Below are 27,244 nucleotides of genomic sequence, written 5' to 3'. Positions count from 1 at the left end.
TGGCATGAACCTGGGAGGCAGAGCTTGCAGTGAGCTGAGATTGCGCCACTGCACTCCAGCCTGGGCAACAGAGTGAGACTACGTCTCAAAAAAAAAAAAAAAAAAGATATTCCATGAGAAGATCATCCGCAAGACACATAATCATCAGGTTCTTCAAGGTGGAAATGGAAGAAAAATTGTTAAGGGCAGTGATATAGTTTGGTAGTTTCCCCATCCAAATCTCATCTTGAATTGTAGTTCTCATAATCTCAATGTGTTGTGAGAGGAACCCTCTGGGAAGTAATTGAATCAAGGGAGTGCTTACCCTCATGCTGTTCTCATGATAGTGAGTGAGTTCTCATGAGATCTGATGGTTTTATAAGGGGCTTCCCTCTTCACTTGGCTCTCATTCTTCTCTCTCCTGCTGCCCTGTGAAGATGGAAGTGTTTGCTTTGCCTTCTGCCATGAGTACAAGTTTCCTGAGGAACTGTGAGTCAATTAAACCCCTTTCCTTTATAAATTGCCCAGTCTCAGGTATGCCTTTTTTTTTTTTTTTGAGACAGAGTCTCACTCTGTTACCTAGGCTATAGTGCAGTGGCGTGATCTCGGCTTGCTGCAACCTCTGCCACCCGGGTTCAAGTGATTCTCCTGCCTCAGCCTCCCAAGTAGCTGGGATTACAGGCACCTGCCATTGCATCAGGCTAACTTTTGTATTTTTAGTAGAGATGGGGTTTCATCATCTTGGCCAGGCTGGTCTTGAACTCCTGACCTCGTGATCTACCTGCCTTGGCTTCCCAAAGTGCTGGGATTACAGGTGTGAGCCACTGCGTCTGGCCTCAGGTATGTCCTTATAGCAGCATGAGAACTGACTAATATAGGCAGCAGGAGAGAAAAGTCACTTACAAAGGGAAGCCCATGAAACTAATAGTGAACCTCTTAGAAGAAACCCTGCAAGCCAGAAGATATTGGGGGCCAATATTTAGCATTCTTAAAGAAAAGCAATTCCAACCCAGAATTTTATATCCAGCCAAACTAAGTTTCCTAAGTGAAGGAGAAAAAAGATCATTTTCAAACAAGCAAATGCTGAGGAAATTTGTTATCACCATATCTGCCTTACAAGAGCTCCTGAAGTAAGCGCTAAATATAAAAAGGAAAAAACACTACCAAACATTACAAAAACACACTAACATACACAGACCAATGACACTACGAAACAACCACATAAGAAGTGTGCAAAATAACCAGCTAGCATCAAGATGACAGGATCAAATTCACACATAACAATATCAACCTTAAATGTAAATGGGATAAATGCCACAATTAAAAGACACAGAGTGGCAAGCTGAATAAGGAACCAATACCCAATTGTATGCTGTCTGCAAGAGACCCATCTCACATGCGATGACACACATAGGGTCAAAATAAAGGGATGGAGAGAAATTTGCCAAGTAAATGGAAAACAGAAAAAAGCAGGTGTTACAATCCTAGTTTCTGACAAAAGAGACTTCAAACCAACAAAGATTAAAAAAAGACAAAGAAGGACATTACATAATGGTAAAGGGTTCAATTCAATAAGAAGAGCTAACTACCCTAAATATATATGCACCCAATAAAGGAGCACCCAGATTCATAAAGCAAGTTATTTGAGACCTTCAAAGAGACTTAGACTCTTACACAATAATAGCAGGAGACTTTACTATCCCCACTGACAATGTTAGATAGATGATCAAGACAGAAAATTAACAAAGATATTGAGGACCTGAACTCAGCTCTGGATCAAATAAACCTGATAGATATCTACAGAACTCTCTATTCAAACACAACGGAATCATAAATTCTTCTCATTGCCACATGGCACTTACTCTAAAATTGATCACATAATCAGAAGTAAAATACTCCTCAGCAAATGCAAAAAAAAAAAAAAATGAAATCATAACAGTCTCTCAAACCACAGCACAATCAAATTAGAAGTCAAGACTAAAAAATTCACTCATGGTGGTTCATGCCTGTAATCCCAGCACTTTGGGAGGCTGAGGTGGGTGGATCACCTGAGGTCAGGAATTGAGAGTTTGAGACCAGCCTGGCCAACATGGTGAAACCCTGTCTGTACTAAAAATATGAAAATTAGCCAGGCATGGTGATGGGCACCTGTAATTCCAGCAACTTGGGAAGCTAAGGCAGGAGAATCACTTGAACCCAGGAAGTGGAGGTTACAGTGAGCTGAGATTGCACCATTGCACTCCAGTCTGGGAGACAGAATGAGGCTCCATGTCAAAAACAAACAAACAAAAAACACTCAAAATGATACAATTACATGGAAATTGAATAACATGCTCCTGAATGACTTTTGGGTAAATAATAAAATAAAGGCAGAGATCAAAATGTTTTTTGAAACTAAGAACAAAGATACAATGTACTAGAATCTCTGGAACACAACTAAGACAGTGTTAAGAGGGAAATTTATAGCACTAAATGCCTACATCAAAAAGTTAGAAAGATCTCAAGTTAACAAGCTAACATTACAATTAAAGAACTAGAGAACCAAAAGCAAACAAACCCAAAGCTAGTAGAAGACAAGAAATAACCAAAATAAGGGCTGAACTGAAGGAGACAGAGACAAGAAAAGTCATTTAAAAGATCAACAAATCCAGGAGCTGGATTTCAAAAAAATTTGAAAAAATAGATAGATGGCTAGCCAGATTAATGAAGAAGAAAAGAGGGAAGATTATAAACACAATCAGAAATAATAAACACAATCAGAATAATAAGGGGGATATTACCAGTGACTACACAGAAATAAAAACAACTATCAGGGAATATTATAAACACCTCTATGTACATGAACTAGAAAATCTAGAAGAAATGGATACATTCCTGGACACATACATCCTCTCATGACTGAACCACAAAAAATTAAATCCCTGAACAGAATATGAAGGAGCTCTGAAACTGAACCAGCAATACATAGCTGACCAACCAAAAAAAGCCCAGAAGCAGATGATGGATTCACAGCTGTATTCTACCAGATGTACAAACAGGAGCTGGTACCATTTCTACTAAAACTATTTCAAAAAATTGAAAAGGAGGTACTTCTTCCTAACTCATTCTATGAGGCCAGCATCATCCTGATACCAAAACCTGACAGAGACACAGAAAAAAAAAAAACCTTCAGGCCAATATTCTAGATGAACATCAGTGCAAAAATCCTCAAAAAAATACTTGCAAACTGCATCTAGCAGCACATCAAAAAGCTTATGAAACATGATAAAGTAGGCTTCATTCCTAGGATGCAAGGTTGATTCAACATACTCAAATCAATAAATGTGACTCATCAAATAAACAGATCTAAAGACAAAAGCCACATAATTATCTCAATAGATGCAGAAAAGGCTTTTGATAATATGTATCATCTCTTCATGTTAAAAACTCTCAATAAACAAGGTATTGAAGGAACATACCTCAAAATAATAAGAGCCATCTATGACAAACCCATAGCCTACATTATACTGAATAGGCAAAAGCTGGAAGCAGTTTCCCCTTGAAAACTAGCACCAGGATGCCCTCTCTTGCCACTTCCATTCAACATAGTATCGGAAGTCCTAGCCAGAGCAATCAGAGAAGAGAAATAAACAAAGGGCATCCAAATAGGAAGAGAGGAAGTCAAACTATCTGTTTGCAGATGACATGATTTTATATCTAGAAAACCCCATAGTCTTAGCCCAAAGGCTCCTTCAGCTGATAAACAACTTCAGCAAAGTTTCAGGATACAAAATTAAAGTACAAAAATCATCAGCATTCCTGTATACCAACAACAACCAAACTGAGAGCCAAATCAGAAAGGCCATCCCATTCACAAGTACCACAAAAATAAATACCTAAAAATACAGCTAACCAAGGAGGTGAAAGATCTCTACAATGAGAATTACAAAACAGTCTTCAAAGAAATCAGAGAAAACACAAACAAATGGAAAAACATCCCATGCTCATGGATAGAGTCTATCTATATCATTAAAATGGCTACACTGCCCAAAGTGATTTATAGATTCAATGCTATTCCTATCAAACCACCAATGACATTCTTCACAGAACTAGAACAAATTATTTTAAAACATATGTGGAACTAAAAAAGAGCCTAAATGGCCAAGGTAATCCTAAACAAAAAGAACAAAGCTGGAGGAATTGTGTTACCTAACTTCAAACTACACTACAGGCAACAGTGACCAAAACAGCTTGGTATTGGTACAAAAACAGGCACATAGACCAACGGAACAGAATAGGGAGCCCCATATCAGAAATAAGGTCGTGTATCTACAAGCATGTGATTTTTGACAAGGAAACTATCAATAGAGTAAATAGACAACCTACAGAATGGGAGAAAATATTTGGAAACCATGCATCTGACAAAGATCTAATATTCAGCATCTAAAGGAGCTCAAAGAAATTTACCAGAGAAAAACAAACAACCCCATTAAAATGGGGGCTCATGGTCCTGCAGGCTGTACAAGCACAGTGCCAGCATCTGTTCAGCTTCTGGTGAGGCCTCAGGAGGCTTAGTCATGGCAGAGGGCAAAGCAGGAGCCTGTGTATCACATGCAAGAGAGGGGGAGGAGGTACCAGGTTCTTTTAAACAACCAACTCTTCAAGTGAATTCATTACCACATGGAGGGCACCAAGCCATTAATGAGGGACCCACCACCATGATCCAAACACCTCCCAACATTCCCCACCTCCAACACTGGGGATAACATTTCAACATGAGATTTGGAGGGAGGGGACAAATGTCCAAACCATATCACTTTCTCAACCACCAGACTACATAATCTTCTTAAAACAAGACTGTATCTTCTTAACTTTTGTATCCCATTTCCCAGGCTAGTGGCTGGCACAGAGGAATTATGAAGTTATTTACGAGATCCCAAAGTATAATCTACAAACTTCTGAGGGAGTCCTGATAGTCTTTCAGGTGGTGTGCAACGTCAAAACTATTTTCATAACGATAAAATATTATATGTCATTTTTGCTATATTGACATTTGTACTAAAAGTGCAAAATCTTTGACACTTTAGGAAATCAGGCTGGGTGCGGTGGCTCATGCCTGTAATCCCAGCACTTTGGGAGGCTGAGGCGGGTGGATCACTGAGGTCAGGAGTTCGAGACCAGCCTGGCCAACATGGTGAAACCTCACCTGTACTAAAAATACAAAAATTAGCTGGGCATGGTGGCAGGCGACTATAATCTCAGTAACTCAGGAGGCGGAGGCAGGAGAATAGCTTGAACCCAGGAGACAGAGGTTGTAGTGAGCCAAGATCATGCCACTGCCTTCTACCCTGGGCGACAGAGCGAGCATCTGCCTCCAAAACAAAAAACAAAAAGTTATATTAGTTTTCCATTGCTGCTATAATAAATCACCACAAATTTATTGGCATAAAAACACAAAATTGTTATCTTACAGTTTTCTAGGTCAGAAATCTGAAACAGGTCTCACAAAGCTAAGATCAAGTGGTAAGCGGAGCTTCATTCCTTTTTGGAGATTCTGGGGATAAATCATTGTTTCTTTTGCATGTTCGAGCTTTAGAGGCTGCCCTCATTCCTTGACTTGTGGCCCACTTCCTCCATTTTCTAGCTAGCTAAGTGGGTTGTCTTTTTCCCATTGCATTATTCAGAATTCTTTTTCACCTCCCTCTTCCACTTTTGAGAACCCTTGTAATTACATTGAGACCACTTGGATAATCCATGATAATCTCACTATATTAAGGTAAACTGATTAGCAACCTTAATTCCATTTGTAACCTTAATTCCCCTTGGCCATGTAACATAACATAGTCACAGGTTCTATAGATTAGGATGTGGTATCTCATGGAGGCCATTATCCTGCCTACCACAGTACTCATTATATTTTTTTCACTGTTACACACTCAGAATAGTGCCAGGTTTGCTTATGTCTTTGATAGGAAGTAAAAATTACTACTTCTTTATTTATTTATTTATTTATTTATTGAGACAGAGTCTCACTCTGTTGCCCAGGAGGGAGTGAGTGCAGTGTTGCAATCTCTGCTCACGGCAACCTCTACCTCCCAAGTTCAAGTAATTCTCATGCCTCAGCCTCCCAAGTAACTGGGATTACAGGTGCATGCCACCACACCTGGCTAATTTGTGTGTGTGTGTGTGTGTGTGTGTGTGTGTATATATAATTTTTTTTTTGTAGAGATGGGGCTTCGCCATGTTGGCTAGGCTGGTCTTGAACTCTTGACCTCAAGTGATCTACACACCTCTGCCTCCCAAAGTGCTGAGATTACAGGCCTGAGCCACTGTACCAGGCCAAAAATTACTATTAATACTTTTATTAACCTTTGTATACACTACATATTTTCTCAAAATTAATCAAATTGGGTGGAACTTCAATGAAAACATCAGACCATATTTGTTGTCAATGATAAAATTTGAGCTTTCCAAGCAAAAATTAGAAATTTTGGAAAATTTGTATACTGTCAGATGGACAGTTTTCCAATACTATAAGATTCTTCTGATGAGACTACTGGTGATATTAACTAATGGGAATTTTTAACATTGTATAATGAAATTTATTAAGATTTAGAAAATCAGCATACCTCAATGAATCAATATTTTCCAAAAGGCTGGTACATTATATAACAGAATCATCTATTTGTAAAGGATTTATTCAAAGTACAAAATAGACCAAGGGATTTTAATGTAATAGTGTGCCCAAAATAAACTGATATGATTTCAGATTCTATATTGCAACTAAATTTTAATAAAATTCCACTTGTTAAATTTTGGTGATCAAAGAAGAATATTCACAATTATCTGAAAAGGCCATTTAAATAACTCCCTTCTTTTCCAACTACATACATGTATAAGGTTAGATTTTGCTTATTCTTCAACCAAAACAATATTTCACCAAAGACTGAATGCAGAAGCAGATCTGAAATTCAGCTCTCTTTTATTAAGCCAGACATTGAAGAGACATTGCAAAATATAAAACAATACCACTCTTCCACTAAAATTTGTTTTGAAAAATATAGCTTTCTTTAAAGCTGTTTATGTTAATATGTAGTGGTTTGTTGAAATAAGTATTTTCAAAAATATTTCATTTTAATTTATAATACAAAAAATATAAGTAAATATAATTACGTAAATAAAAACTCGCTGAGGTCTTCAGTAATTTTTAAGAGTACAAAAGACTACTGAGACCAAAAGTTTGAGAACTGCTGAGTTAGACAAATGAGAAAGCCTTAGAAAGGTAATTACCAAGTAAAGTTAATCAAAAGAATAAGCACTGGCAGCACTAAAGGATACCAGAGTACAGAAAGCAACACAGAAACAGAGCCTACGGGAGGCTGAGGCAGGAGTGGGAGGCCGAGGCAGAAGTGGGAGGCCGAGGCAGGAGAATCGCTTGAACCTGGGAGGAGGAGATTGCAGTTAGCCAAGATTGCACCACTGCACTCCAGCCTGGGCAACAGAGCCAGACTCCATCTCAAAAACGAAAAAAAAAGTAAAAAAAAGAAAGCAACACAGAAACAGAGCCTAGACGGTCCCCATTTACAACCAGCTCCACTCCTAAATTCCTTCCCAGTGAAAGCTCTTAACAGCAGAGGACAGACTGGATCACCTTGGAAGAACTGAACTGCCATGAGCATTTCTGATGGCTAGCATGAATATATGCTAGAGAAGGAAAGAATGATATATCTGAAAAAATGTAAAGGAATACATTGTTACATGATTATACACAAAACTTGCATTTTTTAAATGAAAAATATTTGATGAGCTGAAGTTTGAAAAGTCAAGGAAGATGGGTAAAGAAATGTCACAATGGCTGGGCGTGGTGCCTCACACTTGCAATCTCAGCACTTTGGGAGGCCAAGGCAAGTGGATCACTTAAGGTCAGGAGTTCGAGACCAGTCTGGCCAACATGGTGAAACCCCGTCTCTACTAAAAATACAAAAATTAGCTGGGCATGGTGGCGCATGCCTGTAATCCCAGCTACTCGGGAGGCTGAGACACGAGAATTGCTTGAACCTGGGAGGCGAAGGTTGCAGTGAGCCGAGATTGTGCCATTGCACTCCAACCTTCTAGCCTGGGTGACAGAGCAAGACTGTCTCACAAAAAAAAAAAAAAAAAAAAGTCATGACATAGGGCTAGGTGCAGGGGCTCACACCTGTAATCCTAGCACTTTGGGAGGTTGAGGAAGGTGGATTGCCTGAGCTCAGTGTTCAAGACCAGCCTGGGCAACATGGTGAAACCCCATCTCTACTAAAATACAAAAAAAATTAGCTGGGCGTGGCGGCATGTGCCTGTAGTCCCAGCTACTCGGGAGGCTGAGACAGAAGAATTGCTTGAACCTGGGAGGAGGCGGTTGCAGTGAGCCGAGATAGTTCCACTGCACTACAGTCTGGGTGACAGAGTGAGACTCCATCTCCAAAAAAATAAAAAATAAAAAAGATTAAAAAAAAAAAGTTATGACACAATGAAGCACAAAATATTCGTCTGTATTACAAAAATTCAGACCTCCTCAGTATAATGCTCTTCAAAATGAGTTCCTATCACTGCTCAGTTTAAACTCTAAAGTGTTGAATTAGCTGTGCTCCCTGGAAGGAAAAATGGACAGTAAACTGGTAGTGTGGCATAACTGCTGGCTGCTAGAAACAACTGCAGCTGTACAACCTCCCTGATACCCCATGGCTAGGGTCAGGGAAGTGATCTTTTGGGTAAATCTTAGCAAACACATAACAAAAGTAACAGCAAAGCACTACCATATTACTCAACTGGAATAACTATATGCCCTACTAAGTAGAGCAAACAAGACCTTTTCCAGGAAGCATGATAAAAAGAAAAAGCCCTAAATTTAGATTCTTAAGACCTAGCCTCTGGTTCAAGTCACATGTTTCCTGAGTTATCCATTATGTTAAATTGCCTCTTTAATCTTTATTTCCTCGTGTATAATAGTTAATCTAAATTAGTTGTTTTCTAATTCAGCTGTGTTTCCCAGTAACAAATACATTTTATATCCCCAATCCTGAAACCACATGTATCTGAAACAAAAAGACAGGCTATGACTCACCAAATTGATGGCTTATAACCTGCCATTTGAAAAGCACTGAAATTATGGATCTCTACGTTTACTTATTAAAAACAACAAAAAGGTGGTGGGGGTTGGGGGGAAGGATCCTATGAAACTATATTTTTACCTTTGTGGCTACAGAGGTATCTTTGGTAAAGAGGCAAATAGACATTTAAGTGTTAGGCTAATATTCGAACCATGAATCCCAAAATACGGGGATTACAGGCATGAGGCCGGGCGTGGTACCTCATGCCTATAATCCCAGCACTTTGGGAGGCCAAGGCAGGGTGACTGCTTCAGTACAAGAGTTCGAGACCTGGTTGGGCAACACAGCGAGAACCTGTCTCCACAAAAAAAATAAAAAATTTTTTTACATAGTAGCGCACACCTGTAGCCCCAGCTACTTGGGAGGCCAAGGTGGGAGGATCCCTTGGGCCCAGGAATTCAAGGTTGCAGTGAGCTGTGATGTACCACTGTATTCCAGGCTGGGTGACAGAGTGAGACCCTGTCTCAGAAAAAAAAAAAAATTTTACATTATATTTAATTGGCTACCTGAATTTAGAAATTTAGACAACAGTGTGTGTTTAACCACGTGATGCCAAAAATCAGTTGCTTAGCTAATGTTTGCATTTCTAAACTGTTATTGGGAACAGATGTTTTGATTCCTAACTGTTCTGGCTAACAAAACTGTATTCTAAAATGTAAGAAGATAATGTAAGCACATATGACTCAAATGTTAGTACCAATGTCTGGCAGTAGGGATTATACTTTTCTTGAGGGCAGGAGGGGGTGGAACAGGCAGTAAAATTCAAGATTTGAAATTCAAATATATTTGTAAGTTTTAGCATATGACAACTATTGATCATTTTTACTAATATCTAACATTGAATACTGTGGCAACATGGGATTCCTCTAATATATGACTTCGGCTTTTGAACTCTGCACTGGCCTAGTTGAAGCTTTCTTAGAACAGTGCAGCACTTTGTATTCTTACTCAACTCTTCTTCCTTCCTTCCTTCTCTTCTTTTTAGGCTGTCAGACGTGCATTGAGGCCTAAAGGCATTTCTTTCCTACTCCCGCTTCCTCTCCTTTATTCTTCACAAGCAGTTTCCCCAATAAACATCTTGTACATCTAATCTCCTCTTGGCATCTGTTTCGAGGGGAATTTGAACAAATAAAGTGCCTTACTATACCAGGCACCAATATTAAACTCTATGCATGCATTGTTTTATTTAATCTTCACGAAAGGCCTATGAAGACATCGTTATTCCCATTTTACAAATAATGAAACAGTAGAAAAGTAACTTTCTGTCATACAACTAGTGACAGAGTTGGGATTCGAATCCAAGTCTGTTTGACTTCATAGTTGGAGCCACAGACCTTATTTTAAAACAGTGAGTTTATTAAAAATAAAAAACAATACTACAGACCCTTGATAACTTTTTTCTGATGCCTGTGTACTTACACACATTATTACATTTAATCCTAGTAAACCCATAAAGTTGACAGTATTACCACTTTACAGATGAAGAAACTGTGGCTCAGAGAATTTAAGTAACTTCTTCAAGGCTATCATTATATGTTCATTAGTTTAAGCTCAACTCCAGATCCTCTCTGAATTCAGTTGTTTATATTATACTGCATTGCCTAATTAGTCAAAATGACATTGTATCATTTTGAGCTTTTATATTTGTTAAAACTTTTTATACGGAATGTATGTATTTCAAGGGATGCACTAAAGTTTGACCTTGTCCTCTGTATTTTTTTTGAGAGAATCTTTCACTCTGTCACCCAGGTTGGAGTGCAGTGACATGATCTCAGTTCACTGCAACATCTGTCCCCCGGGTTAAAGTGATTCTCTTGCCTCGGACTCCAGGAGTAGCTGGGATTACCGGTGCCCACCACCCACACCCAGCTAATTTTTGTATTTTTTTGGTAGAGATGGTGTTTTACCATGCAGATCAGGCTGGTCTTGGACTCCTTGTCTCAAGAGATCCGCCCGCATTGGCCTCCCAAAGTGCTGGGGTTACAGGCATGAGCCACTGTGCCGGCCAACCTTGTCTTCTGTATTTTAACAAAGTCTGCATTTGGCCTTAGTGTTGGCTTTTAGAAAGTAAATAGTCAAAAAGGCCAGGTGCAGTACCTGTCACAAAAGTACTCAATCTAGGGAGGTGAGTAGGGGCTGAATCCAGCCCATACTTTGGTGGCCCAGCCATGTGTCCTTGCAGGGCTGTTGCCACAGAGAAAACGGTGCCTTTTTCCAATCCTTACAAAAGTACCATCAATTATCCCCTTTATCATTTTTTATTGGGTCTATTTGATGCTTCTGTCTTTTCTTCTTATTAGTCTTGCTAGCGGTCTATCAATTTTGTCCTTTGTAGGGACATGGATGAAGCTGGAAACCATCATTCTCAGCAAACTATCGCAAGGACAAAAAACCAAACACCTCCTGTTCTCACTCATAGGTGGGAATTGAACAATGAGAACACTTGGACACAGGATGGGGAACATCACACACCGGGGCCTGTCGTGGGGTCGGGGGAGCAGGGAGGGATAGCATTAGGAGATATATCTAATGTAAATGAGTTAATGGGTACAGCACACCAACATGGCACATGTATACATATGTAACAAACCTGCACATAGTGCACAGGTACAGAAAAAAAAAGTACCATCAGTTACACACTATATATCCAAGAGTTACGGATCCTCCAGAAGGGGGTGCCCTTTTCTAATCACCAAGGTGCTATAAGGGCTAACTGTGAATCAAGAGGACAACAAGGTGAGAGGGCGGCTAATGCCTCATTATATACCCTTTCATACCTCATTAATTTTGCACCAAGTTTAAATTAAAAATATGACTGATATGGTAATACATGTAGTATTATATGTGTTCATAACCCGTGGGTCACCATTTCTCCTTCTACAATTTGTAATAAGAAAATAGATATGAATATGTCTAAATATTTTACTATAAAAATCTTCATTGTACTATTACTTAACAGAAAGAAGTCAGTTTAAAAGTTTTTACATATTTATAAAATTGAATAGCATGCAGGCCCTAAATATTATTTTATAGAAGCAAATTTACTGACATGGGAAAATTCACGGCGTAGCACATTGAAAAAAGCAGGTCACAAGACAATATAGATAGTATTATTTCATTTTTATTTTAAAAGCACATATATGCAAATCTGTAATAATACAGAGAAAAATCATAAGTTATTTCTGAGTGGTGGGATCATGAGCCACTCTTCCTTTTTCTTTCCTTTTTGGCATATTTGTAACACTCTAATATTTCTGTAACAAATGGGCATTTTTCCATAACAAAGAAAACAAACGTCAACTCCATTCTCCGCCCCATCCTAGTTATACACACAGATTGCTTATTGTTAAATGCCTAACATCTTTAACTTGCCCACAGTTATCTACAGCTTGTCCTAAGCTCAGCTTTTTACCTTAGCTTTATTACCAGCCTTCATCCATCTTACATATCCAAAGTGACCTAGGTACTATTTCTGTTTTCTGACACCTTTGCATCTTCCAGTAGAACACTTCTCCCTCTTGTTCCCCTGCCAAAATCCTTACCATCCTATAGGGCACAAACTCAATATTACCTTTTTTATGAGGTCTTTCCTCATCTGACCTCCTGGAAAAAAAAAAAAAAAACTCTTTTCTTTGCATTCCCATCATGCTTTGTGTTCAATGATGTATGTGAATTGCCCCACATACAATTATTTTTGTATATAACTTTATCTCTCCTAGTAGACTCTAAGTGAAAAAATTCTTCACCTTTGTCTAATTTATAAAGCATTTTTATATCCACTAATCTTTTATCCTTGCAAGACTGAGCAAGAAAAAGAATCAATATTTATTTAATAGCAGTTGTGTATCAGACATGTTTGAGGCTTTATATGTCAACTCACTTAACCCTCACAGCAATCCTATGGATCCATTTTACATATGAAAACATAAGCTCACAAAGGTTCAGTGACTTAGTAGCGTCATAGCTGGTTTTAAAAAAAAAAAAAAAAAAAAAAAATTACTGTGATTTTTTTAACTCTATTCTTCCTATTGCAACAACATGATTCTGTGTCCACCATTGCGGAAGACGTGAACACATATAAAAGCTCATATGAAACACATCAAAATTGATGAGGGTCTTCTGGCACACTAGAACTGCTATATTCAGATAATACTTGGGAGTCAACTAAAGTCAGAGGATTTTTGAGGTAGGAGGGACCTTATAGATAATCTAATCCATCAAACTCCTGTATGTTATAGATGAGAAACAAGATACCCAGAGAAATAAATTTGCTTTTGCACACATTTAGCAGCTGATCCAGGATTAAAAATTCAACTGGAGGCTGTATAGCAAAGTGGTTAAGATGATCACTTTTGGGGTCACAGGCCTTCATCCAAATCATAGCTGTGTTTAATGACTATGTGTAACCTAGGACAATTTACAAAGCTTATATTTGCCTCAGTTTTCGTATCTGTAAAAGGAGGGTAATACTTACCTATTGTGCTGTGAGGAGTAATTTAACACTGAATAGCAGCGAATAAACACAGAAAAAATATTAGATATTTTTCTCATCTCCTGTCTCACAGTCCAGTCATCTTTACAGAACAGCACATTGCCTTTTATGAATGAGTGTGGAGTGGACACTGTATTTCAGGGTCAAGGTGAGTAACAATAAATATTTATTTATGTGGTAAATCCTTTAAAAAAATGTACAAATACTTCTCAGTGGATAAATAACATTTCAAAAAGGAATCATTCATTCAATAAATGTTTATTTTTTATTTTTTAGAGACAGGATCTTACTCTGTTGTGCAGATTAGAGTGCAGTAGTGTGATCATAGTTCACTGTAAGCTATGTTTATTTATTAGAGGAAGTATAGAACACAGTAAAAAGAGCCAAAATTTAGAGGACCTGGATTCAAATCCTCATGCCTTAGCCTCCCAAAGTATTGGGATTACAGTCATGAGTCATGGTTCCTGACTTATTTATTGAGCTTCTATTACACGCCAGGCACAGTGCTAGATGCTGGGTATGAGATGATGAATAAAACAGACATAATCTCAACCTTCATAAGCACTGAAATTTGATAGCAAAATATCCCTGAGATCTGCCTATGGGATCTGTCTACAAGTCAATGCAAAGATCTGCCTACAAGTCAATGCAATGTAATCAAATACACATTAGTATTTGAGGCTAGCTATACCTATATAGTTGTAAAACAGGATATTCTTTAGAATTAAGTTCTATGTCATTTCTAGTATCAGTCATTTCAACTAAATTTTTATAAATTCTCTGAAAATTAGGCTATTTCTATTTCTCTAAATAGAATAGGGTATTGGGATGGGCAGGTTTAATTAAGCATATTCCCTGAAACTATGTGATAATCCCCATCTGTTTGAGGATTGTGTGAGTAGAACAGCACAGTTTTGCTAATAATTCCTTATAAATCATTACAGAGTTCAATTTTATGAATTTGTGCTCATTTACTCATTTTCTCTCCCTACACACACACATACAAAAAAAAAATATACATGTATACAAATGTGTGTGTGAAAAGCTGCCTAAAGAGATAGTTAGCTGATACTGTGGACTCAGAGTCACCAACATGCTTGCTGATGGTCTCCAGATCTTCTGTATTTGCCCCACGTGTTATGACAATGTACAGTATAGGCATTTGTTTGAATTAGGATAATAAAACTGGCCAAGGATAAAGGCAGTAAAGAAACTGCATTATTTACATGTCAAAATTACCTTATGGTGATGAACACATCCCTGAAGTCCCTTTTATCCTCAAGTTTTGCTATCCACTTGATTTCTGAATGTGACATACTATCTATCCATTTTTACCTGGGAGTGAAAATAATGATACTATTATGTTTACTTATAAAGGTATACAGCACAGTTTAGAGCCAAAATGTAGAGTCAGGTAGACTGGATTCAAATTTTAATTGTGCCATTTAATTGTATAATTTATGGAAAATCACAACCTCTTTGAGTCTCAGTATAAAAGGTGTTGCAAAATAGAAATAATACAATTTTTGTGATTTTGTTAAGCATTAAATAAAATAATAAATGTAAAGTGCCTGGCAGACAGTATCTACTCTGGGTATTAATGATTGGCTACATTCAAGAACAATTAATAGAAATAAATCACTGCCTCTAAAAACTAGTTGCTGTACAGATAAAATATACAGTATCCCTGAAGTAATTTATAATACTTTCAACTGGAGAAATAAACAAAAAATACAAGATTCAACAAAATGTCAAAATTGGGATTAATGGGGAGATTATAAGTTTGTTGAATTATTAACCAACAGGGTTAGAAAATCAATGTGCTATCCTAAATATGGTTTGGCTGCATTATTCTCAAAAGGTAAGAAGGCACTGGCCTGGTGTAACAGGGGCCTTGAATTGAACATACTGCATTTTTCTTTATGGGTATGCTCCGATAAAGAAAATGTTTTTATGCAATACATAAAGAAAAATGCAATAGTACCTACAACTCTTTTGGGAACTGACTGTTTTGAAAAAAATAACAGTTGCCTTTTACGGGGGGTTGGTGGGGAGGTAATTATTTAAACACAAGGTGGCAAGTGAAAACTACTTACCTAAGAAATTGCATTACTTAAGAGAAGTCGCCAAGGTTCACTACATCACATCTTTCAAATCTTAAATGAGCACCTTTCCTCACATTATCCCTTTGTCGGAAGCGATTTCTCTTTACAACTATTCTGGCTACCTCAGACCTCCATCCACAATTCTCCTGAATCCTTCATTATCGACAAAGCCTGGGGCAGAGCGCAAGCATTCCTTTCTGAAAGCGCACCTACTTACAGATCACTGTTTTCCAAAAATGCATCTAATGCCCAAGCATGAAATTACAGGCTTGTTCTCTCACGTCTCAGCCAGGAAAACAAAGACCGTTCTTCTCACCCAATTCAAATGGCGGGAGGAACCTTCAATTAATTCTAAATCAGGAAGGAACCTCCCCATCTCACTTCCCAAATGTTTGTAAAAGATGTCTTCTTCAGCCAACTTCCTGCCTTCCAGGCACGGCACCCCAGAACTACGGAAACAGTACTCAGGAATCGAGAGTGGCCAAACGCTGCTAATGGGAGATAGGACACTCGTTGATCATGGGCAGAGAAACTCGGCACAACGCCGAGGCACGGTACACGGTGTCTTCGGCCTCGCCCAGGGACACTTGGTGACCCGAGGTCGAGTTCCAAGTTGGAGACAGATTTTGCGAGTGGATGAGACGGTAAGCCGGGATCCCAGGGCCTTCTCCAGCTGCACTGGGTGTCAAGCGACACGGGGTTGGATGGGGACTCCTTCTGGTTCAACCCTCGCCCACTCACTTCTCCGGCTGGCCAAAATGCTGCACAGAGCCCCGGCCAGCCATTAATATCAGACCCAGCAGAAAACCTAGTAAAATCACTTACCAGTCTTCCACCTCCGGTGCTGATCTAGCAGGAGCCTGACTCGCTGGCCAGACTCAAGCTCGGCACCAGATATTACCACCCTGGCGACGGCTCCAGAGCGTCACTGACAACCACCCGGAAATGTTACTATCGCTTCCGGGGCTGCCTAGCGCGCGGCGGGAAATTATTTCCCAGAGCCCGGATTAGTGAAGCAGTTGAGTGCTGCAGCGGCAGTCGTCGCCCCTGCCGCCGCCGCCGCCGCCGCCGCCGCCGCCGCCGCCACCGAAGGAAGCATCCCAGACACTTCGGCCGGGAAGGTAAAGGGGCTCAGCTAGGAAGACACAGTGTATTCTGTCTCTATGGGGATGTTTCCTCCCCGGGCTGTACCTCCGAAGTTTCTGCCTACCGGCTGCGAGGCTAGGAAGGGAGCGGCTGGGGTGAGCGGCAGCGGTGTCCGGCGGCTCTTGCGCTTTCTAGCCGCAGTTCTTCCGACTTCGCTCTCGGCGCCAGAATTGGTGGGCTGCGGCTGCAGACCCCGCGACGCCTCGCCCGTGCCGCTGCGGGGACTGCCACCGAGCGCCTGTCTGCAATACTGGGCTGAGCCGCTTCCCCCGCTCCTGCTTGCGCAGCTCTGCAGCTCGGCCCGCAGCCTGGAAGGCAGTAGGCCCCCCGCGTCTCTCGTTTCCATAGAACCCATGGGGACGCCTCATCCTGATACAGAGTTTTGGCTGCTTTCCATAACTTAGCGTCTGCGAAGGTGGCTGGGATCCCCCAGGCCCACCTTCCTGTGACGAAGAAAATTGTGTCATTCTTTCCTCTCTAGTAGAATTTTTTTAAAAAAATATACTAAAACGGCAGTGATCCTATCTCTGACTGCTATAGGCCTTTAAACACAAACATACACACATACACGTTTCCCTGAAGGGAGGGTCTGTGTTCCTGGGGATTACATTTCAGCTGCCTGATGGCTGGAAACAAGACTAAGTGGCTATTTTAAGATATCTTCCACTTCCAAAGCCTCAGATTAAATATTGACAAAAAAAGAAAAAAATTGGTCCGTCTCGGGTACTTCATATCATTATTTGACTCAGGAGTTAGATGGAGCTTTGTTTTGGAGGCACCAGCCTCTTTTTTGACGAATGACTTTCTTATTTAAAAAATCGTTGTTGTTGAAATACTGAGAATGAATATTTGAACTGAATTTACAATTTATGTGTGACGGACAATGCACCTTGTGGACTTTTTGGTTTATGTTATACCGTTGTGCCTCAATTCCTGAAAATATCTGTGGATGTGCAGGATGTTCTCATTATTGGAAAGTTTGATTACGTCTATTGCAGGTGTTCAATAAGTTGCTAATATGAGGTGGATTTATATAAGAGAGTAAATTTCTTTATTTTCTTGTCCTGTCCTATCCTGTACTGTTTCTTTCCTTTGCTTGCTTGCTTGCTGGCTTGCTTTGACAGAGCCTCGCTCTGTTGCCCAGCCTGGAGTGCAGTGGCGCTATATCAGCTGGCTGCAACCTCCGGCTCCCAGGTTCAAGCAATTCTCCTATCTCAGCCTTCCGAGTAGCTGGTATTACAGGTGTGCGACACCACGCCCGACTAATTTTTTGCATTTTTAATAGAGACAGGATTTCACCATGTTGTCCAGGCTGGTCTTAAACTCCTGACCTCAAGTGATCCGCCCGCCTCGGCCTCCCAAAGTGCTGGGATTACAGGCGTGAGCCACCGGGTAACTCTTGAGTATTCTTAATTTAAAGGAACAGGATGTGCAGATACTTGAATGTTTAAGTCAATTTTATTGTAAAGACAGCTAACCTTCAATACTGCAAATAAACCCCTATTCTGTTTTCTAAATCCAGATTTTATTATGCGTTAAGTAAAATTGAATTACATGACCTAACATTTTCTTGCTTCCCTAAAGCATAAAGCGTGTATCACCTGAAAGTCATTGAAAAGATGATCAAATGTGGTTACTTTTCATAATCAAAATTCGGAACTCTTAAGATTTCATAATAAGCATCCACAATTTCCACTGATGTTCAAAAACATTGCGTTTTGGGAAACCAGTAGTATGGCTTTTATTTATTAGTATTTTCCTTATTATATGTATCTTGATTATATTACCCTAAAGTATGGTTTTCACCATTTAAACATTTTTAAAAAGTAAAATAAAAAATTCTGTGTTGGCTTTGAATAATAAATCCTAAACAAAACGAACTCTCTCAAAAATGTAACTAAAATGAAACATCATCTGTTACTCCTGTAGTTGACCCTTTGAATATGCTAAAAGAAAATACATCTGTATAATGTACTGTGTACTATTTCTGCCCTTATAAGGGCATGTTACTGCTTAAAAGTAAAATAACTCTGGAATTTTTAAGTTCACTTAATTCATACTTTCTGTCAAAATGACTTTGAAATTTAAAACACACTGGTTATTTTTGAGGAGGAAGAAAGGCTTTGTTGTATGAATTACTCTAATGATTGATTGATACCAAATCACTTTTGAGGGGAAAATAATGAAAACTTTCTCATTAGACCAAAAGAGCTCTCTTCAGATTGTTTCTAGAAATGCTTTGAAATTTTAGACACTGTTATTTTACTGAAAATAATTTATAATTATGTTTAAATTTTTTCAATGATATTGGTGTTCTAAATGTCTTCCCACCCTTGTACTGTTTGTTGCATGTAATGTATCTTTCTTTTGTGTTAGCTGAAAGTAGATTGCTTTATGAAATTATAATGTTGTTAAAAGTATTAGGCTAAGTTCTGAAGTTCTTTTCAGCTTAGTGTTGTAGAAAAGGCATATAATTTTTGCAGAAAGACTTATCTGTGCATCTTGTTTTTACCATTTACTAGCTGTGTACCCTTGAAGTAGTTTCTTAATCACTCAGATTTTCCAGTATCCTCATCTGCACAAGAAAAATAAATAGCACTTATGTTGTGAAGAAGGAAATGAGCTAACGTTTATGAAATGTATAAACCACAGTAGGTCCTCAGTAAAAATTGAATCCTGCTTGTTCAACCTTAGACATATGCTCTTCCTAAGTAAACCAAATTTCCTAGGATACCAAAGCACATTTGACTTCTATCCTCTATGGCTAACCAATATCTACTGTCCATCTATTCTTTTTATGAACCTTTCATCTCTTGCCTAGCTTGCTTCCTTAAGGACTCCTTCATCCCTAAGTTAACATCTGCCCAGGCTGTGCCTTGTACAGTATTGGATAGATTGGACATCTCCATATATTCCCCTAAGCTTCTCATTTCTTTCTCACCATATTCACTTTGCTGCTTGTTCTGTTTCTTCCTTCTAGTGCTAAATTTGTCATCAGAGGGACTAATTCCTGCTTCTTTCCCAAATAATGCCATGGAAGTAAGAACAGCCCTCAAGTCTCATCACTGGATACTTCTGTCAAATAATATTTATACATACACACACGTGTGTGTGCATCTCTCTCTCATGTCTTTGAAGGATGGGGCAGGAAATAGACACTGTGTCTTTAAAAAAAAAAAAAAAAAAGTCCGAAGACCAGCTGAGTTACACTAAACCAAGGGCCTAATTTGGCTCCTAGGCCTAAAGGGGCCAGAATTTCTGAACGTCACTTGTAGTTAAAAGCCAAACAGTATTTTACACACATAGTGTAAGTACTGTGACATGTGTCTGCCTTTTGCAATATTGGTTCAAACAGAGATCCAACACTTGGACCCTTTTCAGTTTTAACAGTTATTTGTTTACTTTCCCAGTTAAATGTTTTGAATAAGAGAAATCACGAAAATTTTTCAGACTCTTTAATTCAGAGCAAAAATCTTGACTGCATTCCGTGCTGGGTATATGCTTTTCAGATGAGGGGAGTGTCAAATAATTTTCCTTAGTTTGCTGTAGAAGTAGGTTTAAAATCAAAAGAATTCACCAAAATAACAAACACTAAGAAACCACTAGTTTTCATAATATGACCTTAAAACCATGAAGAGTATTAAGTGGCAGGGAAAAATGATCACGATATAATATTACATAAAAATGAAGATATGAAACAATGTAATATCCAAATTTTTTTATATATATATTTTTACACTCAGATAAAACCTAAAAGTCAACATCCCTCCCCAGTGTTAACAATGGAATTACAGGCTGAAGGAATTAGAGATGATTTTAATCTTTGTGTATACTTTGTAGTATTTTTCAAATTTTCTATAAGCGGATGTTAAAATTGAAAGGTCTGTAAGGTTATTGTGGGGGGAAAATTTTAGTTCTTAAATACAAATATGTATTTATATATATAAATATATAAATCAAAGTTTTTTATTGTCTTAAATATCTATTTTAGCTAATGATACCATAAAATTTATTTCTAAGATTACTTCTCTTTTATAAGTAGGGCTGGTTTCTTTTATAACCAGCCCCATGTAACGTAGAGTAGGGAAAGTTTTATCCTTATTTTCCTTATAAAACCCTATTTATGCATCCCTGCCTCTCATTTTTGTAGCACCTTCCACTTTTTCCCAAGGGTTGTACCCTGCTCTTTCATCTTGCCTCTGAAACCACTTTTGTATTCATATCTGTATTCCTGTCTTTCCTTGTCTCTGAGCTCAATTTTCAACATGTTCTTCAAACATGTTCTAGCTATGTGTTACACTATAAAGAATTCAAAGGACCTAAAAGGCTAGTTTATAATAAATAGTGTTCTTAATTAAGATGAAGAGTTCTATAGGTTTTCTTTGCATTTTGGACTGGCATCAACTACAAAGGAATTTCAGGCATCAAGAATAGGCCCATGTGGGAGATATTTTGGGAAAGTCCATACCACAGAGACAGTTCCTTGCTATGCGTAAAGGCCAACTCTATTTACAGTCATTATCTCCTTAGTTGTATTTTATTGTTCAAGGTAAGTAACTAATTTTTGTTAATTACTATAAGATGTTACAGAAGGACATTTTCTCATAACTAAGAATGTCATATAATTTTAACTTTTTTGACAGTAAAGATAAAACTTTTAACTGTAAAAAGTCATGCTGTCTTTTTTGCTTTTTTTTCCCCTCCATTTTTTGGTGTTAGGACAGTATCTTCTGTATGAATGCTCCAAGGAACACCCCCCATTAGTTCTATAAAGATCTATAATTTTTCTAGAAATAACCACTGGTACAATTATGGTATATTGACTTTCCTTCTTGTGCTGGAAGACTTCTAGAAGTTAGCTCTTGATCCTCCCTAACCCAGACATATCACTTGTACTAAACTTGACTGTACTTTAAAGGATTTTTAATTGTCTGGGTTTGATATGTATTAAATCAATTATAGTGCTCTTTTTGGCTTCATTGACATATCAGGTTTATTGTATTCTTAATCCTGCAGGGTCAGAAAGAACCGTCAAACCATGAATTTTATAAATCAATCAATCAATATATCTATACATGTTTATATTTATTCCTACATATACAGTTTTCCTGTGTAACTGCATGAATTATATCCTATAATCCAAGTCATTCACTTGTCATATCATGTGCTGTAAAAAAGCATTACTAAATGTATTATAAACTCTCTTGTTTCAAGTAGATAATTTTATTGTAGAAAACTGTTATAAAACTGTGCTAGTTATTTTGGGCCATCACTGGGATTCCTGATTCTGTTAAAGTTTAGCTAATAGCTCAGTTTTTTTGATAAACTTGTGACTACAATATCCTGTATTCTGATTTGTTTTTAAACATATGCACAGTTTACGGATAATGTTTGAATCAGGAAATTCTATTTTTTCACCTTTGTTTCCTGCTTCCCTTTCCTCTGCATGTTTAATTTCAGTTTCATATTTAATCATTTTCAAAGGAAATAAATTGCTTTAAAGGGGTTTCCTGATTTCTGCTATTACGCAGTTAGTCCTATTTTCATTTTACTATGGGCTCTTGTTTTGACAGAAAATGCTGTTAAATATACAAAGTGGGTTATTTCCATCGTATTTATTTTATTATAAAGACCATATGGTTTAAGATGAAAACTTTGCTTTACACACTAACTCCAGTAAATCCAAATAATTTAATAATTTATACATGAGACCAGAATACATTAAAATGTTACGTTGTTAATAATATTCAAATTGTAAAATAGCTGTTAACATGATCTGGAAACAGCAATGTAGGATATGTTTCCTTTATTTCTGTATAACTTAATTCTGAGAAAGCAGAATAATAAAATTTAAAGGACAAGCTTTAAATAAAACTCTTTTGGGTAACAGTGTTATAACAATTTTTTTACTATTTTTTGTATATTCCGATTACTTAACATTAGTTTTTATATGTCAATTTTTAGAATAATCAGGCAAGATTTTAGATTTTTTAAAACCACTCAAACTTCTTTGGCAATATTCCTGAAATAGCCATTAAATAGCCCTTGAAACTCTAAAATACATTAAAAATATACAAGTAGTAGGAAAAGCATATGTGCCTGTAATCCCAGCTACTTGGGAGGCTGAGGCAGAGAACTGCTTGAACCCAGGAGGCAGAGGTTGCAGTGAGCCGAGACAGCGCCACTGCACTCTAGCCTGGGCGACAGAGTGACTCTGTCTCAAAAAAAAAAAAAAAAAAAAAAAAAAAACAGGCGTGGTGGCGGACGCCTGTAGTCCCAGCTACTCAGGAGGCTGAGGCAGGAGAATGGCGTGAACTGGGGAGGAGAACTTGCACTGAGCCGAGATTGTGCCATTGCACTCCAGCCTGGGCGATGGAGCGAGACTCCATCTCAAAAAAAAAAAAAATTGGATGATTAGTACAGTAAGGGGTTCCTTATACAAGAAGCTTAATTTATTTAGTGATGAAACTGTTTCATGTATATGATTAATTTTTCATAAGAGACCAATCCCTAGTATGTGCACTTAAAAATTTTACACTGACTAGACCAAATCCCTGTAACTTTTTAATAAAAACATTTATTTCATTGGAGAGCCTTATCTTTAAGGCACTTTCTTATGTTCAGTATCTGAGTTTTAGAAGGTTAAAGTACATTGTACCTCTTTGCCCCTTTTGCAGCCAGTTGAGAAATGCAAAAATCAGATAAATTGAGGTTGAAATATCAGCTTTTTTATTGAGTAAACATTGTTTTGAAGATGATGGTTTTTGTTTTGTTTTGTTTTTCCCTCATCCTTCTGCAAGAAGGCAGTGGTTTTGATATGGAACCATAGTGTGCTTCTTAGTACATAGCCTCTGAATTGACTTACCCACACAGGCAGTGCAGGACTACTACTGGCAGCTCCTTAGGATGTGTCAGAAAGCATCGATATGGACCTTCTTTGCAAATCTGGAGATAGGCTGAACAAAGCATATCCATTTAGTTGTCTCAAGGAGTTTCTCCAACGAAATGGGGAGTGATGAAGGGTAGAGAAAAACTAAGAGTGCGGTTACCCTAGCCGAACTTCCTCCTCTTCAAAACTCTAAGCAAGGAAATAAAAGTTCACTTCTGAGTAATGCTTTAAATTGTTTATATTGAGACTTTCTTCCAATTTTTACTCTTAAATGAATCTCAACCTTTATATATGTTGTATTTATGTCTTTAAAAGCAGACTTTTGTGAAGAATGTTTCTCACTTTACCAGTTGTGTGCTATTAGTTATGGGCTCAAATCATTACAGTTTTTGAAGTTTACTTGTAATTGTATTGAAAGAAGTCATGTTTCTTTGGTTGTTGAAAATAGCTACTGTTGTTATTCTAGCTATGACATTAGTTAAATATTAATAATCCATAGCTATGATGACCAAATTGTTAGGGAAATGAAAAATTGCCCTGATTTCTCTAGTCCCTGCTTTCCTTGTCTGTGAAAAGATTGAGATTTTTCTCTAAGATGCTATCTAGATCTCCAGTTCAACCTCATGTAAACAAATAAAATTGTATTCTGATGAGAAATTCTATGAGTTATGTACTCCCTAAACACAAAGTACTTTTTGTGAACTACGTTAAAATATGGATTCAGGGTCACTATGAAAATAAACTTAGATTAAAAAAAAAGTGATTTTTCAGTTTACCTTGTAAATGATGAAATTAACATATATATAGCAAAGTTAAGAAATATAGATTGCAAATAGGATCCAGGATTATTATGTGTACACACTTTACTAAATTATTGGATATAAATGCTGTGAGACCATGAGTTCTATTCACTTCTCCGGTAACGTGTACATATTTAATATCTGTCCACAGAGGCTTTAAAGTCTTTGTGGAGTATAAAATCTGATTGTTTCATTGTCTGTAAGTTTCAAAAGCTCTTAGCGAACAACAGTAGTTTTTTTTTTTTTTTTTTTTTGAGATGGAGTTTCGCTCTTGTTGCCCAGGCTGTGTAGTGCAATGGTGCGATCTCAGCTCACCACTACCTCTGCCTCCTGGGTTCAAGTAATTCTCCCACCTCACCCTCCCGAGTAGCTGGGATTATAGGCATGTGCCACCATGCCAGGCTAATTTTGTATTTTTAATGGAGATGGGGTTTCACCATGTTGGCAGGCTAGTCTCAAACTCCCGACCTCAGGTGATCTGCCCGCCTTGGCCTCCCAAAGAAAGTGCTAGGATTATAGGCATGAGCCACCGCTCCCGGCCAACAATACTTTGTTTGTTTGTTTGTTTATTTTTGAGATGCAGTCTCACTGTGTCGCCCAGGCTGGAGTGCAGTTGTGTGATCTCATCTCATTGCAACCACTGCATCCCAGGTTCAATCGATTCTCCTGCCTCAGCCTCCTGAGTAGCAGGGATTAAAGGTACCTGCTACCACACCTGGCTAATTTTTATATTTTTAGTAGAGGTGGGGTTTCATCATGTTGGCCAGGCTGGTCTAGAATTCCTGACCTCGTGATCCGCCTGCCTTGGTCTCCGAAAGTGCTGGGATTACAGGTGTGAGGCACTGCACCCGTCCCAACAATACTTTTTAAATGAAGCTTGTATAACATTATTATGCCAATATTTGTATAACATTCTGTCATTTTCTGAGGAAGAATATTTATTCATCAATGTGTTTTAGTGTCAAGTAATGTATTAATCCAGACTTTCAATGTTCAAATCAGAAAGAAAAAAAAACCTTCACTTTTTTAAGGCCACATTTTGAGAAGATAACTTTTAAAACTAGTTTCTATCATATGTAAGTAATTTTAACATTGTTTTAAGAGTTATGCCTAACGTCTTTAATTCATTATATGTTTAATAGTTTATTTTTAGTACTCATAGTTAAGAAAAAATAATGATGTCAACCCTGTGAATAATACCTTTAACATGTTATCTTCTGTACGTTTGTATTTGCTAGATGGAAGATGGTGCCCCAAAGCATATCATCCAAATGACAGGATTTAAGATGGAAGAAAAAGAAGCGCTAGTCAAATTACTTTTAAAACTAGATTGCACTTTTATTAAGAGTGAGGTAAGAAACTTAGCAAAATGTTCAAGGTATATTTGAAAAATAACTAGAATTAAAATGCTGGCCTAACAATGATAAAATGCCTTCTTGATATTGTAACAATAAGAAGAATGTGTTATAAAGGCAGTCTTACTTTAGTAACATTTCTTGATGTGGATTTTTCCCTCCAGAAATACAAAAATTGTACACATCTTATAGCTGAACGCCTATGTAAGAGTGAAAAATTTTTAGCAGCTTGTGCAGCAGGTAAGTTAACTGTCTTCCCCCAACTTTTGAAAACAATCTTCATGTTAAAGAAAAAGTATTTTATTCTCTGGAGAGATAGCATATTTATATATCAAACCTCAATGTGTTTTTCTGATATTTTTTGAAAATATTTAATTTTTTTTTTTTTTTTTGCTTATTCTTCTGAGTAAAATTCTGTAACACATGAAAAATGTATTAAATAGGCAAAAATATTTTCCTCAACAAGGATTTAGTGTGTTTTATATAAGACAAAAAAAATACATTAACTAAAAGACTGGCACAAAATGTCAAAATCTTAAGCTTTTGTTAAAGTCTCAGCTGTTTTCAGTCAAGTTTTCTTTCATCTGTCATTTGATACAGTCAGTGCTTTTGTTCTCTCTCTGCTGCTTCTCCTATCCATATTATGAAACAATGGTCGTACTATTTTATTTTTCTAAGCTATTAAATTCTATAGATCCAAATTAAGACTTAGTCTTCTCCTGTATCGTTTTGAAATTTATAGCTTTCTCTATTTTTATAGCTTTCTGTATTGTGATTGATCTAACATATCATTAGTCTACTGATTGCAAAAAAAAAAAAAAAGCGTATGTAACTTGGGTGAATTTATCCTTTTTTAGATTAACTTACAAGGAAAACACTTGCATTCATTTTTAACTTTACAAATGAAAACATACATTGTCCATAGTGTTCAAAAAGATCATTGATGCCCAGATAAAGAAACTGTTGGTTGGGTGCGGAGGCTCATGCCTGTAATCCTAGCACTTTGGGAGGCCAAGGCAAAAGGATCACTTGTGCCCAGGAGTTTTAAGATCAGCCTGGGCAACGTAGCGAGATCGCATCTCTTAAAAAAAAAAAAAAGAAAGTTATAAAATGACCTGAAAAATTCCTTAACTCAATAAATTTGTTTTACAGAGTAATAATGCTGTGAACAATATTGGAAAAGCTGTTAGCATAGGAGGAAGAATATAAATCTAACCCAAAATGGTGAATAATGATAGTAATAATAATTCAAGTAATACCACATTTTATTTTGGATTTTAAAGCTTTAGATTTATGTTTAGAATTATAGAATTGTAATTTAGAATTATATTTAAATGAAACTGTAATTATAAC

General features: G+C 37.6%; 2 protein-coding genes across 2 annotated transcripts in view; one reads left to right on the top strand and one right to left on the bottom strand.

Moving 5' to 3' along the window:
• KIAA0825 (KIAA0825 ortholog) overlaps positions 1-16,586 on the bottom strand; it is a 498,815-nt gene extending 482,229 nt beyond the window's left edge. The window contains exons 1-2 of the mRNA XM_011989441.1: positions 16,527-16,586; positions 9,447-9,563 (exon numbers count right to left, since the gene is read on the bottom strand). The gene's annotated coding sequence lies outside the window, so the exon portion shown is untranslated. The remainder of the gene's footprint in view (positions 1-9,446; positions 9,564-16,526) is intronic.
• The window catches only part of ANKRD32 (ankyrin repeat domain 32), a 75,104-nt gene continuing 64,417 nt past the window's right edge, over positions 16,558-27,244 (top strand). Inside the window, exons 1-3 of the mRNA XM_011989442.1 lie at positions 16,558-16,822; positions 25,775-25,888; positions 26,056-26,131. Of these exons, the coding sequence (XP_011844832.1) occupies positions 25,775-25,888; positions 26,056-26,131 (190 nt within the window). The 5' untranslated portion in view covers positions 16,558-16,822. The remainder of the gene's footprint in view (positions 16,823-25,774; positions 25,889-26,055; positions 26,132-27,244) is intronic.

This window comes from Mandrillus leucophaeus, unplaced genomic scaffold (assembly GCF_000951045.1).
Source record: "Mandrillus leucophaeus isolate KB7577 unplaced genomic scaffold, Mleu.le_1.0 Scaffold353, whole genome shotgun sequence".
Taxonomy (NCBI): Eukaryota; Metazoa; Chordata; class Mammalia; order Primates; family Cercopithecidae; genus Mandrillus; species Mandrillus leucophaeus.
The sequence above is the reverse complement of the archived record's forward strand: the minus strand, read 5'-3'. Positions and strand labels throughout refer to the sequence as shown.